The sequence below is a fragment of the Sciurus carolinensis genome, chromosome 1, assembly GCF_902686445.1.
Source record: "Sciurus carolinensis chromosome 1, mSciCar1.2, whole genome shotgun sequence".
Taxonomy (NCBI): Eukaryota; Metazoa; Chordata; class Mammalia; order Rodentia; family Sciuridae; genus Sciurus; species Sciurus carolinensis.
This window is the reverse complement of record NC_062213.1, coordinates 43,363,571-43,377,834: the sequence shown is the minus strand read 5'-3', so window position 1 is coordinate 43,377,834 and position 14,264 is coordinate 43,363,571. Positions and strand designations below refer to the sequence as shown.

General features: G+C 34.0%; 1 protein-coding gene across 3 annotated transcripts in view; it reads left to right on the top strand.

Moving 5' to 3' along the window:
- The window catches only part of Dpy19l4 (dpy-19 like 4), a 79,051-nt gene that overhangs the window by 21,150 nt on the left and 43,637 nt on the right, over positions 1 to 14,264 (top strand). For all 3 annotated transcript variants that reach the window (XM_047521752.1, XM_047521745.1, XM_047521758.1), the window contains 3 exons: positions 219 to 340; positions 448 to 593; positions 12,031 to 12,154. In XM_047521752.1, the coding sequence (XP_047377708.1) occupies positions 219 to 340; positions 448 to 593; positions 12,031 to 12,154 (392 nt within the window). The remainder of the gene's footprint in view (positions 1 to 218; positions 341 to 447; positions 594 to 12,030; positions 12,155 to 14,264) is intronic.

Genomic DNA, 14,264 nt, shown 5'->3' with positions numbered 1-14,264 from the left:
TGTCTCAGAATGTAGGCATTTCTCTTACTTTACTTAATTTTTAAAAATTGTAAAAATGAGGCATGGAGTATTTTAAATCTTTCTTGACAATATTAAGTATTTAATGACTAATGAGGGACATGTGTATTTAACTGTTGTAAAAGCAAAATAAAATTTCTGGAGAAAAATATATCTTTGGGTGTTTACGAACAGATATACAATAACAAAACTGTTTTTAGGTGTTTACGAACTGACACACAATAACAAAACTGTATCTCTGAAGACTATAAATGCAGTACAGCAAATGTCTCTATATCCAGAACTTATTGCCAGCGTTTTATATCAAGCAACTGGTAGCAATGTATGTATTTTTGTTTTGACTTTAATACCTATTTTCTCACATTATTTACAAATCTTCCAATTATTTAATGTCATCCTACTATCATTCCCTTTATTATTTCCATTTAGGAGATGATTGAGCCAGTTTATTTCTATATTGGCATTGTTTTTGGATTGCAAGGAATATATGTCACTGCATTATTTGTTACAAGTTGGCTTATGAGTGGAACATGGCTAGCAGGAATGCTTACTGTTGCATGGTTCATTATTAACAGGTAAGAAAGGTATTTTAAATTGATATTTATAATTTTTTGTGACTGTAGTAGAGATCTGGAAATGCTCCTCATCTCTAAGATTCCCCACCCTAATCCCCAAGTCTTTGAATATGCTGAGGTATCATTCTTGTGATTATATTATGTTTATATGGCACAACTTACCTTAAAGGTGGAAGATTATTTTGTGGACCTTAAAAGCAGAGGTCTTTCTTTAGCTTGTATAGAGGGGATGTCAGAGAGATTCAAAGCATGAGAAAAATTTGCTGTGCCATTGCTGACTTGAAGGGGGAACTTAATTCTTTAAACAATCAGTGAACTTTTAAGAGAATGGCAGGTGCTTTCCTAGCATGTGTGAGACTCTGGATTTGATACCTAGACTGAAAAAAGGACTACAAGCCCCTGATGAGAGCTGTAGCCCCGACTGATGCCTAGATTTTAGCTCACTGCAACTCTTTAAGACTCCAACTATACTCTGCTGACCTTTGTGAGATAATAAATTTGTTTTGTTTAAAGCTACTACATTTGTGGTCATTTGTTACACAATAGTTGAAAAGTAATACACCAGTTTTGTATCTCTTCTTTTATGGAAATAGCAACATTGGCATATATAGATATCTCTTCTCTATTTTTTCTTTTTTTGCCATCATAGAAAATGATGAATTAAGCAGAATTTATTTCTAAGCTCTTCAAAGATTATTACAAACACAAAAGTATCCTTCTAAAAGTATCCCAAATTAAATCAAAGGCACATCACCAAAGTAAAACACTTGTGACGTGAAGAATTCTTTTAGGTCATAATATTTTCACATTACTTTGTTTTTAACTATTTGCAGTGTTCTGTATGTAGGTCAGATTTAAAACGTTTTAAAACATTTTTTAAAGGCATGATATAACGTATCTTTTTAAACGTGTAATCACAACTATAAAGTAAAGTAAAGTAACTTAAAAAGAGATCAAATCTGCTTCATACACAAGACAGGGCAACCTAATATACATCATAACAAGAATCTTTCTAAACAAGTTTACCAAGAAACATCTCCCATGTTTAGTGTTAAAAATAAAACAATCTTCTCATGTAGAAAAAATCAAGGCATCATTTGTTTAGTAAAGTTTATTCTCCCCAATTTTATACTTTCTTGTCTTTGTTTAGTAATTATAAATTTATGATAGGACAAATTTTATTATAGTATAAAAATCTTAGGAACAACAAATTACAAATATTCAATTTTTTAAGTAGTCAAAAATGTTTTCCTTCCTAAAATGTAAACATCTAAAAAATAAAACATACATGATATTCTAGGTATAGCAACACCAGTAACTCACTTTAATTAAAGAGGTGTATTTTGGTATTTGGTGGTAAGGTTTTTGTTTATCGTAATACAAAGCACTTCACCAGGAGAACCAGGCTATTATTATTTAAAACAATTCTATTTCTTCACTCAGTTTCCTTATTTGAGTAGAAAATCATTAATTTCTATAGAATATTGGCTGTAAGACCAGGCCACAGGAAATATCTGAAATATCTCAGTCATTTGGCTAAAAAAAGTGTTTTCTACTTGGAGTCAGTCATTCATTACTTGGTGCTCAAAGGCATTCCTCAACAAGCTTCTTCCCAGTCTTCAGAGTAAAGCACAGGATCTGGGCTTCCAGCTGGTACACCGACCAGCAGAGCATCCTTACAGGCATTCTGTATGCTGTATTGCTGAAGCTCTGCAGCAGCCTAAGAGACCGTGCTCCTCTCCACGCCAGCCTCTAGCTCGAGTTGCTCCACTGGGCACTGCACGGCGCTCACGCTGTCTCCAAGTCGTCGCTTTCATTTAAAATTAATGATACAGCTTCTTGGAAAGGAGGAAGAGGCATCAGATACATCACGATAAAGTTAATTACCATAGATAAGGACTTTATACTGATCTAAAAGGTACACTTCAAATTAATAGGCCCATCCTCTTTGTGATCTAAGGAGCCTCAGCTCTTTAATAAGTAAAAAGAGAGTTGGGGAGGGGATTTCATTGAGAAGGAGGGCTCATTTGAGACATACTAATAAAATTTTCCTAGTATTGGTCAGTGTCATAAATTTATTTATTGTATGATAGGCATGCTTTTTCCCCCTCCCATAGCGCTTCTGGACCCCACCCATAGCACTTAGTATGATTAAATTTTAGAAATGAAGCATTTCTCCTGTTGTACATTCTCTTTTCTTTAGGCAGTTGTCAGATGATAAAAATGATGCTTTCAAGTTACTGAGATTCAGCATTAAGAACTGTATTCTTACTGGGCTTTGTTTATGTTTAACATCATATGCTGACAACAATACAACATAAAGAATTTTTTAAAATCTTCCTTATAAGTTTTCAAGTATAGTTATCCAACTTTATGGGTAAAGTATGTTTCTTTTTAAAAGCACAGAGATAAACCAAACTTTATTGTTTAAAAGCAATCTATGTATTTTGTGGAAAATCGAAACCAGCAAATGTAAAGTAATAATTTCACATTCCTACCACATAGAGATCACTTACCATTGTTTATACCTGAGGTACATTCTTTTATATTCTTTAGGATTTTTTCCTATGTGAATGTGTTTTTGAATTCCTGTGTTTGTGTCTCTACATTTTTTAATCAAAATGAGATATATTACACATATTATTTCATGTGCTAATTTTATTCATCTTTACCTTTCTTTCTTCCATGTTTTCTTTCTTCCTTCCTTTCTTCCTTCTTTCCTTCCTTTCTTTTTTTCTTTCTAGTGGTACTGAGGATTGAACACAAGGCCTCATACATGCTAGGCAAGTGCTCTTATTACTGAACTACACCTTCCGGCCACTTTTTATCTGATCTAATTCTCAATCCTTATTATAGTTTCCCGGTTGACTTCAAAATATCCTATGTAATGAGTTCATTTAAACCAGTAATTAATTAATCCAGGACTATATATCACATCTGGTTGGTATGTTCCTTAATTCTCTATATCTACTCTAGTTCTTTTTTTATGTTAAGAGATAAGTCAACTGTCCTATAGAATATCCTACCTTCTGGATTTCTCTTTGTGGATCATTTGGTGTCATTTAGCTTTTACCATTATGTTCTGTGTTTCTGTACTGGAAATTTTAATGACTTTGATGGGTTCAAGATAAATAGTTGATAGACTGGGGTTGTGGCTCAGTGGCAGAGTACTTGCCTCCCATGTGTGAGGCACTGGGTTTGAGTCTCAGCACCACATATAAATAAATAAATATTTAAAAAAAATAAAAAGATAAATAGTTGAGCCAAGCATGGTGGCACAGGCCTGTAATCCCAGTGAATCAGGACACCAAGGTAGGAGGACCACAAGTTTGAGGCCAGCCTTGACAACTTAGTGAGACCTTGTCTCACCATAAAATAAAAAGTTCTGGGAATGAGGCTTAGTGGTAAAGCGTCCCTGGGTTCAGGCCCTAGTACCAAACAAAAAAAGAAAAAAGAAAAAGAAAGAAAAATAAACAGTTCAGTTAGAATATATTGTAGATTATGTATTTTTCATGTTAACATTAAAGTTACGTGATATATAATTCATCCCTCTTGAAAATGAGATTTGACTAGTGATTTTGAGGATGACAGTCTGATCTCTCCATTAAATAGTTATTTTTCTCTAACTACTAGAAAATAAACTGTGTGGTATTAATGACACCAAATGAATGTCCTTTTAGCTAATAACCGTTTACTTGAGTGTTGTGACTCCAGTTAATAATCTTTGCCTTAAGGAGTCATTCCATTAGGATTTATAAAATTACATTTTCCTGTTTTTCAACTACATTCTTCATTCTTCAGAAGTAGAATTTTTCTTCATAACCAGTACTTCTGGGTTATCTTTAACATAAATAGTTATTTCTTCATTTGAGAAGTATCTGGTTAATTCATTTGCCCATTAATTAATTGGGTTGTTTAATTTTTTAGTGTGAAGTTTTCAGGGTTCTTTATATATTCTAGATATTAATCCTCTGTCAGAGAAGTAGCTAGCAGAGATTTTCTCTGATTCTGTAGGTTCTCTTTTTACATTCCTTATTGTTTTCCTTTGCTGTGTAGAAGCTTTTTAATTGGATGCCATCCCATTTATTAACTCTTAGCATTATTTCCTGAGCTTTAGGGATGATTGGATAAAGAAAATTTGGTATATATACACAATGGAGCTTTATTCAGTCATAAAAAAAAATGAAATTATGTCATTTGCAGGAAAATGGATGGAACTAGAGACCATTATGTTAAGCAAAATAAATCAATCTCAGAAGGTCAAGGGACTATATTTTCTTTCATATGCAGAAGCTAGGGAGAAAAAAGGAAAAGAAAGGTGAGGGTGAATCTCATGGAAAACAAAGGGAGATCAGTAGAGTAAAGGGACCAAGAGGAGGGAGGGGGGAAGTGCAACATTGTTTCACTTTTAGGTAGCAGTTTTCCTTAGGAATTCCATTTTATTCCAAAGAAGTTATTTTAAAAAGGCAAAAAGTTCCATTACTTGAATTCATTTATCATACTATTTTTTATAGTAATTCGAAATTTAACAATGACAATACAAATAATTATTTGTAATAATATAAAAAATTAGATCTCCCAAATACTGATGAATGATTACATAAATTATATCGGTGAAAGAGAATGTATTGGTGGGTTTTAGCTTTCACATATTACACATTGACATGCCAGGTTGTTTTACCTATTGTCAACTAACTTAATAATTTTTATAATTTTGATATGTATATTTAAAATTTATGGGCTAGGACTGTAATTCAGTGGTGGTTCTTGCCTAGCGTGTGTAAGGTCCTGAATTTGATCCTCTCAGAGCAACTTACAAACAAAACAAAACTTAGTAATTCTCATGGATTCCACATGTTGACTTAAGTAAGGGGTTAGGAGTGTAGCTCAGTGGTTGAATGTTTGTCTATCTCATATAAGATCCTGAGTTCAAACACCACCCCCTCACACACACATACAAGGAAAATTCCTTATGTCTAAAAAGCTTATGTTGCTGTACAACAAAGCATTTACTAATGAAATAACAAACCAGTAAATTATTAATTGAATTTGAAGTGTGATGTTTTGATGAAACTAGATTGCTATTCTCAGTGTAAATGTGGTACCAGCATAACAGGTTGTCACGAGTATGACAAGTGTACAGCACTTGGGTGCCATGAATGACTCACTTCCCATCATTTTGCTCTCTTCAGTCTATTACTTTTTTTTTTTTTTTTGCGCCACAGTGATCAGGAAATTGTTTTGTTTGGCAATGCATCATTTAGTATTAAGATGTCATTTTTTTCTGATTAGTTCAAACCAATTAAAGTAGTAGTACTGTTCTGCCAAATAGATTATTAACAAAAACACAGAAGGGAGTGCTGAAATCGTTTGGCAGTAGTAAATTCCAGAGTCATCTATGTGATCCAAATTATGGATCTGGATTTTTAGAAAGATTAAAATGAAAGGATAAAATTAAACTCAGAATTTGATCTCTGTGAATGTATATGCAGAGCTACAGATCTCAACTGATCCAGCTTTTAATTTTTAAATTTTTTTAGTTGTAGATGGACATAATACCTTCATTTTACTTTTTAAAAAAATTCTTTTTTTTTTTTTTTTTTAGTTGTAGTTGGGCACAGTACCTTTATTCATTTTTTTATGTGGTGCCAAGAATCGAACCCAGTGCTTCACACATGCTAGGCAAGCACTCTACCACTGTGTCACATTCCCAGTCCCAACTTACTTACTTATTTTTATGTGGTGCTGACAATCAGACCCAGTGCCTCGCATGTGCCAGGCAAGCACCTCTACCACTGAGCTACAACTGCAGCTCCCAATTACTATTTTTTTTTTTTTTTTTTTTTGTGGTACTGGGGATGGAACTCAGGGCCTTGTGCTTGCAAGGCAAGCACTGTACCGGCTGAGCTATCTCCCCAGCCCCCCAATTACTATTTTTAACTGCTGGTTTGTATTGCAGTGTGCTAGATTCTGCAACTGCACAGTCAATACAATAAGCATATCCATCACCCCTAAAAGTTTCTTTGTGTCCCTTTCTAATTCTTCCCTCTTTCCTCTTCTGATCCCTCCATGTGGTGTTTTGCCCCCTGTCACTGTTAATTACTATTTTTGTTTTGATTTGTTTGTTTGTTTTGGGTACTGGGGGTTAAACTCGGGGGCACTTTACCCCTGAGCTACATCCCCATCCCTTTTTATGTTTTATTTATTTATTTATTTTTATTTATTTTTTTTATTGTAAACAAATGGGATACATGTTGTTTCTCTGTCTGTACATGGCGTAAAGGCATACCATTTGTGTAATCATAAATTTACATAGGATAATGTTGTTTGATTCATTCTGCCATTTTTTCCCTTCCCCCCCTCCCCTCCCACCCTTCCCCTCCATCTATGCAGTCCTTCCTTCCTCCATTCCTGCCCCCCTCCCTAAACCCAACTCCAACCCCAACACTAACCCTTCCTACCCCCCATTATGTGTCATCATAGGGTCTTGCTAAGTTGCTGAGGTTGGCCTTGAACTTGTGATCCTTCTGCCTTAGTCTCCTGAGTTGCTGAGCTTATAGGCATATGTCACCCCAGCATTTTTTTTTTTGCATTTTCTAGAATGTTATATAAATGGAATAATAACAGCATTTAAAAAAATCTGACTCTTTTTTTAAGGATAATTCTGTTGAAGTACATATATGTTGTCTGCTTCCATAGTTCATTCATTTTTATTAAGTAGTATCCTATGGTGTGGATATTACACAGTTTGTTTATCCATTCAAATGTTGATGTTTGGGTAGTTTCCAGTTTTGAACTGTTACTGTTATTATAAAACTGCTGTGAACATTTGTGTTCAACTCTTGTGAGGACATATGCTTTCATTTCTTTTGGGCAAGTACCTAGGAATAGAATGGCTCTGTCATATGATAGATATATTTGACTTTTTTTTTTTTTTTTTTTTTTTTGCAATACTGGGGATTGAATTCCAGGCTTTGCATGTGCTAGGCAAATTACCAGCCCTTTTTAAATTTTTATTTTTGTAATAGGGTCTCACTAAGCGCTGAGGCTGACCTGGAACTTGGAATCATCCTGCCTTCGCCTCTCAAGTAGCTGGTATTACAGCTTATGACAGTAAACCCAACTGTATTTAACTTTTAGATACTGCCAGCCTGTTTTTCTACAGTGGTTATACCATTTTATATTTCAATTAGAAGTGTTTGAGAGTCCTGTTTGTTCTGTAACCTTACCAAACTTGATATGGTTGGTCTTTTGAAGGTAGAAGGGTGACAGTCTTTTAAACTTTAGCTAAATTAGTGAGTATGCAGTAGTATCTTATTGTTTAAATTTGCATTTATTTATTGACTGATGTTTGTTCATATGCTTCTGTGGTAGAGTATCTGTTCACATCTTTTACATTTTTTATGGCATTGTTCACTTTTTAATTTTGAAGTTGTAGGAGTTCTTTATATATAGTCATACAACATATAATGACCTTGTGTTTATTATGATTTGGATGTGAGATATCCTGCAAAGACCCATGTTGAGGGTTTGGTTTTCAGTGCAGCAGAGTACAGAGGTGTGGCTTGGGAAGTTGTGGAATCATGAGGGCTTTGACCTCATCAGTGGGTTAATCCACTGATAGCTGAATGAACTGGACTACTAAGAGATGATGAAGGCTGTGCGTGGTGGGGCCTGGTTGAAGGAAGTAGGTCAATCGCATCATGCCCTGAAAGGGTGTTTCTTGTCCCTGGCTCCTTCTCTGTCTGCTTCCTGGATGCCATGACCTGAGTAGTTTTCCTCTGCCACACCCTTCTGCTCTGATGCTCAGGCCCAAAGCAATGGAGCCAACTGACAGTGAACTGAAACATCTGAAGTCATGATCCAAAATAAACCTTTCCTCTTTTAAGTTGTTTATGTCAGGTATTTTGGTCACAGTAGTGAAAAACTGTAGTCCCCAATGAACTGAATACATGATGGTGGTTATACTATATAGCTCCAGCACATAGTAGGCTATATTCTCTAGGTTTGTATAAGTACATTCTATGATGTTTGCACAATGATGAATCAACTAAGTGCATTTCTGAGGACATAACCATCCCTGTCCTTAAGTGATACATGACTGTGTATTCTAGATACAAGTCCTTTTTCAGGGGCACATATTGTAGATATTCTCTCTCAGTCTGTGGCTTATATCTTCCTTAATAACTTTTGAAGAGCAACAGTTTTAAATTTGGAGTGGGGGCTGAGATATGACTTGGTACTAGAGTGGTTGACTGTCATGCACCAGGCCCTGGGTGTGAGCCCCAGCACAAGAAAAACATTTTCAATTTTGATGAAGTCCAGTGTGTGTTTTTTCAGTTTTTGTGTCTTTTTAAAAAATTTTTTTCCCACATTTTTTTATTGGTGCATTATATTTTATTTAACGGTAGGATTTGTTGTTGCATATTTATACACACAGCGTATAACAACATAATTTGGTCAGGACTTCCCCCTTCCCTCTACTTCTTCCTTCCCCTTAAACCCTTTGCTTTTTTGTGTCATATTTAAGAAATCTTTGTCAAACCCAAACTCATTAATACTTTCATCTAATCCATTCTGTTTTAAAAGATTCCCCCAAAATTCATATGTTGATATTTAATCACAAATGTGGCAGTATTAAGAGGTGGGACCTTAGGGAGGTAATTAAGTCATGAAACTAAGAGCCTGTATGAACGGAAGTAGTGCTACCATGTGAGAATACAACTGGATAGTGCCATCTGTGAACCATTGCCCTTACCAGACACTGAATTTGATGGCACCTTGTTCTTAAATTGCCCAGCCTCCAAAACAATGAGCTATAAATTTCTGTTGTTTTATAAATTATAGTCTAATATTTTGTTATAGTAGCCCAAACTGACTAAGACATAGTCTAATTTTTTCTTGATAGTTCTTTTGAGATATAACTAAGAAACAATAAAATGCATAAAGTATTCAGTAAGTTTTTACTATTTTATGCACCTGTGTAATCACTATCTAAAAAAGGTAGAGGACATTTCTATAATCACAGAAAGTTTTCTAATACCCTTCAAGATAAAAAACTGTTCTGATTTCCATCACTATATAGATTACTTTTATTTTGTGTAATCATATAGTATGTATTCTTTTGTGACTGGGTCTGTATAATTTTGAGATTTATCTCCATCTTGTATGTCATTGAATTCCAATTAAGTTTTATGTATGGTGTGAGGTAATGATTGATTCACTTTTTTATATAGATGTTCAGTTGTTCCAGTTTTATTTTTCAAAAAAGATCTTTTTACCAGTGTTGTAACTTAGCACTTTTATTTTAAAAATGAGATAACTATATTTTTGTGGGCTTATTTCTAGATTTTGGGTCTGTTTTATTCCATTGATTTATATATTTTAACTCTAATACTATGCTGTATTGATAATCATTACTTTTTTTTTTTCCTTTTTCTTTTTGCTATGCTGAGGATCAAACCCATGGCCTCATGCATGCTAGGCAAGCGGTCTACCACTGAGCCACATTCCCTAATCTAATCCAAAATTAAAATTAGAGAGTGTAATGTTTTTGTTCTTTTTCAAGATTATTTTAACTGTTATATGTCTTTGTACTCCCATACGAATTTTAGGATCAGCTTAATTTCTTTTGCAAAAAACTTATATTTTGATAAAGCTACCATAGAATCCATAGATTAAATTGGAGAAAATGAACATGTTAACTATATTAGCAGGGGAGATAGCTCAGTTGGTAGAGTGCTTGCCTTGTAAGCACAAGGCCCTGGGTTCGATCCCCAGCACCCAAAAAAACAAAAAACACACAAAAAAAACAATATTATCTTTCTTTCCATGGTATATCTCCACTTTTTTTTTTGTACTGGGGATTAAACTCAGGGACATTCAACCACTGAGCCACCTCCCAACTCTTTTTATTTTATTTAGAGATAGGATCTCGCTGAGTTGCTTAGGGCCTCACTAAGTTGCTGAGCCTAACTTTGAACTAGTGATCCTCCTGCCTCAGTCTCCCAGGCTGCTGGGATTACAGGTGTGCACCACCCTGCCCAGCTCCACATTTAATAGGCCTCTTTGCTCTCCTTTAACACTTGTAGTTTTCAGTGTAGAGTTCTTGGACACCTTTCTTTAGATTTATTCATATATATTTGATCTTTTTTGTTAATACTATAAATGCTAATTGTAATGTTCATTGATAGTTTATAGAAAAGCAGATGATTTTTGTATGTTAATCTTGTATTCCTCAGCATGCTAAATTTGTTTTAGTAGTTCTTAATAGATTTTAGGGTTTTTGTGTGCAATATCTTATGTGGAAATCAACAATTTTACTTTTCTTTTCAGCCTTTATGTCTTTTATTTCTTTTTGTCATCTTACTGCACTGGCTAACCTATGGAAGAAAGTTTAATAATGGTAGTCTCTTGAGTGGTGGACATTATAGGTATTTAAAGATTTATTTTTCTTGTATGCATTTTATAATAATGAGTAAGTATAAAGAAGGGACAGCATGCAAAATACATATGTAAGTTTTAAAAGCAGATTAAAATTCAAAAAAGAATTGATTCTGTAAGATAGTCCCCCACCCTATGCTTGGGGTCAAACTCAGTGCCCCTTGCACATTCTAGGCAACTGTACCACGACACTATTTCCTTAGTGCTGATTACGTAAAATATTTACGAATGGACAATACTTGAAAGTATTTTAGGGTGGTGGAAATGCTTGACTTGTTTTATAATAATGTTTGGTGCTCTTAAATATGCATCAATAGGAAAAAAATTAACAGTACAATATTTTTTATCATGTTCTTGTCTCTTTCTTCCTAAGAAAATCTTTTGTCTTGGTTTACATAACCGCTGAACTGTTATGCTCAACTGAAAATAAGCAAAAATGTAAATTAGAAGAATCCCAGAGAAGGCTGTAGAAGACTTGCTATAAGAAAGTACATTGTGCTGCTCTGAGAATAAAGAAAAGATGGAATGTGAGGAAAGGAAGGGTGAATAACACAAGAACTTTGGAGGGAATAGAATGAATGATTTTTAGACTTTAAATATGCCTTGTAGTGTAATTTCTCCTTAATTGCTTCCAAAAATACTTTAACCATTGGTTTTCATGGCTTTTTAAAGTCTGAGTTTGTTTCTTGTGGCCGGGATTTCATGCTGAGCCTGGTTGGATTTATTGCTGTTGTAACTGTAGCTTCTTGTTCTGTGAGGGTTTAATATTTGTAATTTTGATGATTTGCAAACATCACAGTGTCTATGACCAGTGTAATGGGAAATATAATTTACCACTCCAGTTAACACTACTCAGGTGTGTGTCACTTGGCTGTTGAGTGATTAGAGCACAAGCAAGCATATCCATCTCTATATGTGTGAAAATGCTTAGAAAAGTATAGTCTTACACAAATATAGTGTCTTACTTTTGCTGTTCATTTGTGATTTATTTTAGGGTAGATACAACAAGAATTGAATACTCCATTCCTTTAAGAGAAAACTGGGCACTACCATATTTTGCCTGCCAAGTTGCTGCACTTACAGGCTATTTAAAAAGCAACTTAAATACTTATGCAGAGGTAAGACACAAATCTGTCTGGTCCTTCACAGTTAATTCTCATGTATTACAAATGTGGTATATAATTTTAAAGCTAGTTATATTCAGTGAAGCTTAGTTACTACATAATAATAATAAAGGCTATAATTAGGGAGTTTTTGTATAGTGTTATTCTGTGATCTGATTGACAATAAATTATTTTTAGGAAAACAAAAATGTTATATTTTTTAATGTCAATTTTATTTGACAAATATATGAAGAATATCTTATTTTAAAAATCAATCTATCCCATTGATATTTTACCACTTCTCTTACTTGGAACTTTATTGAAGTATAATTTAATTAAATATTAATATTGAATGTTAATATTTAAAGAAATGTTAATGAAGATATGAAGAGTGACCACAGATTACAGCTGTGTTAACTTCAATAGTAGCACTACATATTCTGTTTATGCATGTGTTTTCTGTGACTGAGGTGTAGGTAGGTTAGTGAAAGTTTCTGGAAATTGTCCCATACAGTTTAGTAGTAAGTTTAACCTTTTGGCAACTGAATGAAGCCTACAGACCCTGACTCAGAGAAAAGATCTTAAATGCATAAAATAGAATAAATGTGATTACAAAGACAACCAGTCGAGACTGACTGAAATGTAGTGATCCTATGTTAGTTATGCTTATCTTGAGTTTAGAATTTCTGGCTATGAGAAGAAACTAGAGGGACCAAGGAAAGTCCTCTATTAAACCTGATTGTCTCAGACACAGGATGCACTACTGGTTTCTTTTTGAAATCTCTAAACAAATATTGTTCTCTCCTTTCAGTGTTGACAGGTGTCCTGAGCTTAGCAAAATTTTAAATTTCTATAACTCTAAAGTTTTCTTTTGTATGTAAAGTAACATGAGCACATTGAAGATTTGTAAGTTTTCTCTTTTTTTTTCCTCCTTTTTTTTAATAAAGAGCTTTCTAACAAGAATATTTTGCTTAGTAGTCACAGAGTCTATGTTTGAGTATTTTTATATTAGATTATGGGTTATCCCCTATAGAAGAATAGTTCTTCAATTTTTGAATAAGAGGTTAGTATAGCAAAATATCTAAGCTGGTTTTTTTTGTTGTTTTTTTTTTTTTTTTTTTTTTTTTTTGCAGTGCTGGGAATTGAACTCAAGGCCTTGTGCTCGCAAAGCAAACACTCTACCAACTGAGCTATATCCCCAATCCTCTAAGCTGCTTTTATTACCTTTTTAGGTAACTTCTGTTGCCTAAAAAATGTATAATTATCTTTTTTAATGAAATCATTGTTTTTATTTATTTTAAAAGTTCTTCATAAACTTATTTTTCCCTTTTATATTACACTATAATTTTTGAATAATATTTAAAGATGTTAATGGACCTTTATTTTATTCATTTTTTATATGTAGTGCTAAGAATTGAACACAGTACCTCACACATGCTAGGCAAGCGCTCTACCATTGAGCCACAAGCCCAGCCCCTATATTATACTATATTATTTTTTCTGAGTATCCTTTTTCATTGCCATATTATTGTGCTATGCATTTGTTCTAATTCCTTTTATTTAATTAATTAATTTATTTATTTAGACACTGTGTATTGAACCTAAGGGTGCTTAACCACTGAGCTACATCCCCAGCCCTTAGTTTGTTTATTTATTTTTATTTTGAGGCAGGATCTCACTAAGTTACTTAGTGCCTTGCTAACTTGCTGAGGCTGGACTTGAGCTTGCAATCTTCCTGCCTAAGCCTCCTGAGCTGCTGGATTTATAGGCATGTGCCACTGCACCTGGTCATTTGTTTTGATTTTTTTTTTCAGTTGTTGATGGACCTTTATTTTATTCATTTATTTATATGTGGTGCTGAGACTCGAACCCAGTGCCTCACACATGCAAAAAAGTGCTCTCTCACAAGCTACAACCCCTACCCTGTTCTAATTTTTTAGTCAAAAAAGTAATACACATTATACACATGATAAAAAGCAATGTCAGTGCAAAAAGGTATACAGTATGGGGCTGGGGTTGTGGCTCAGTGGTAGAGTGCTTGCCTAGTACAGTGAGGCACTGGATTTGATCCTAAGCACCACATAAAAAAATAAACAAATAAAATAAAGGTATTGTGTCCATCTAT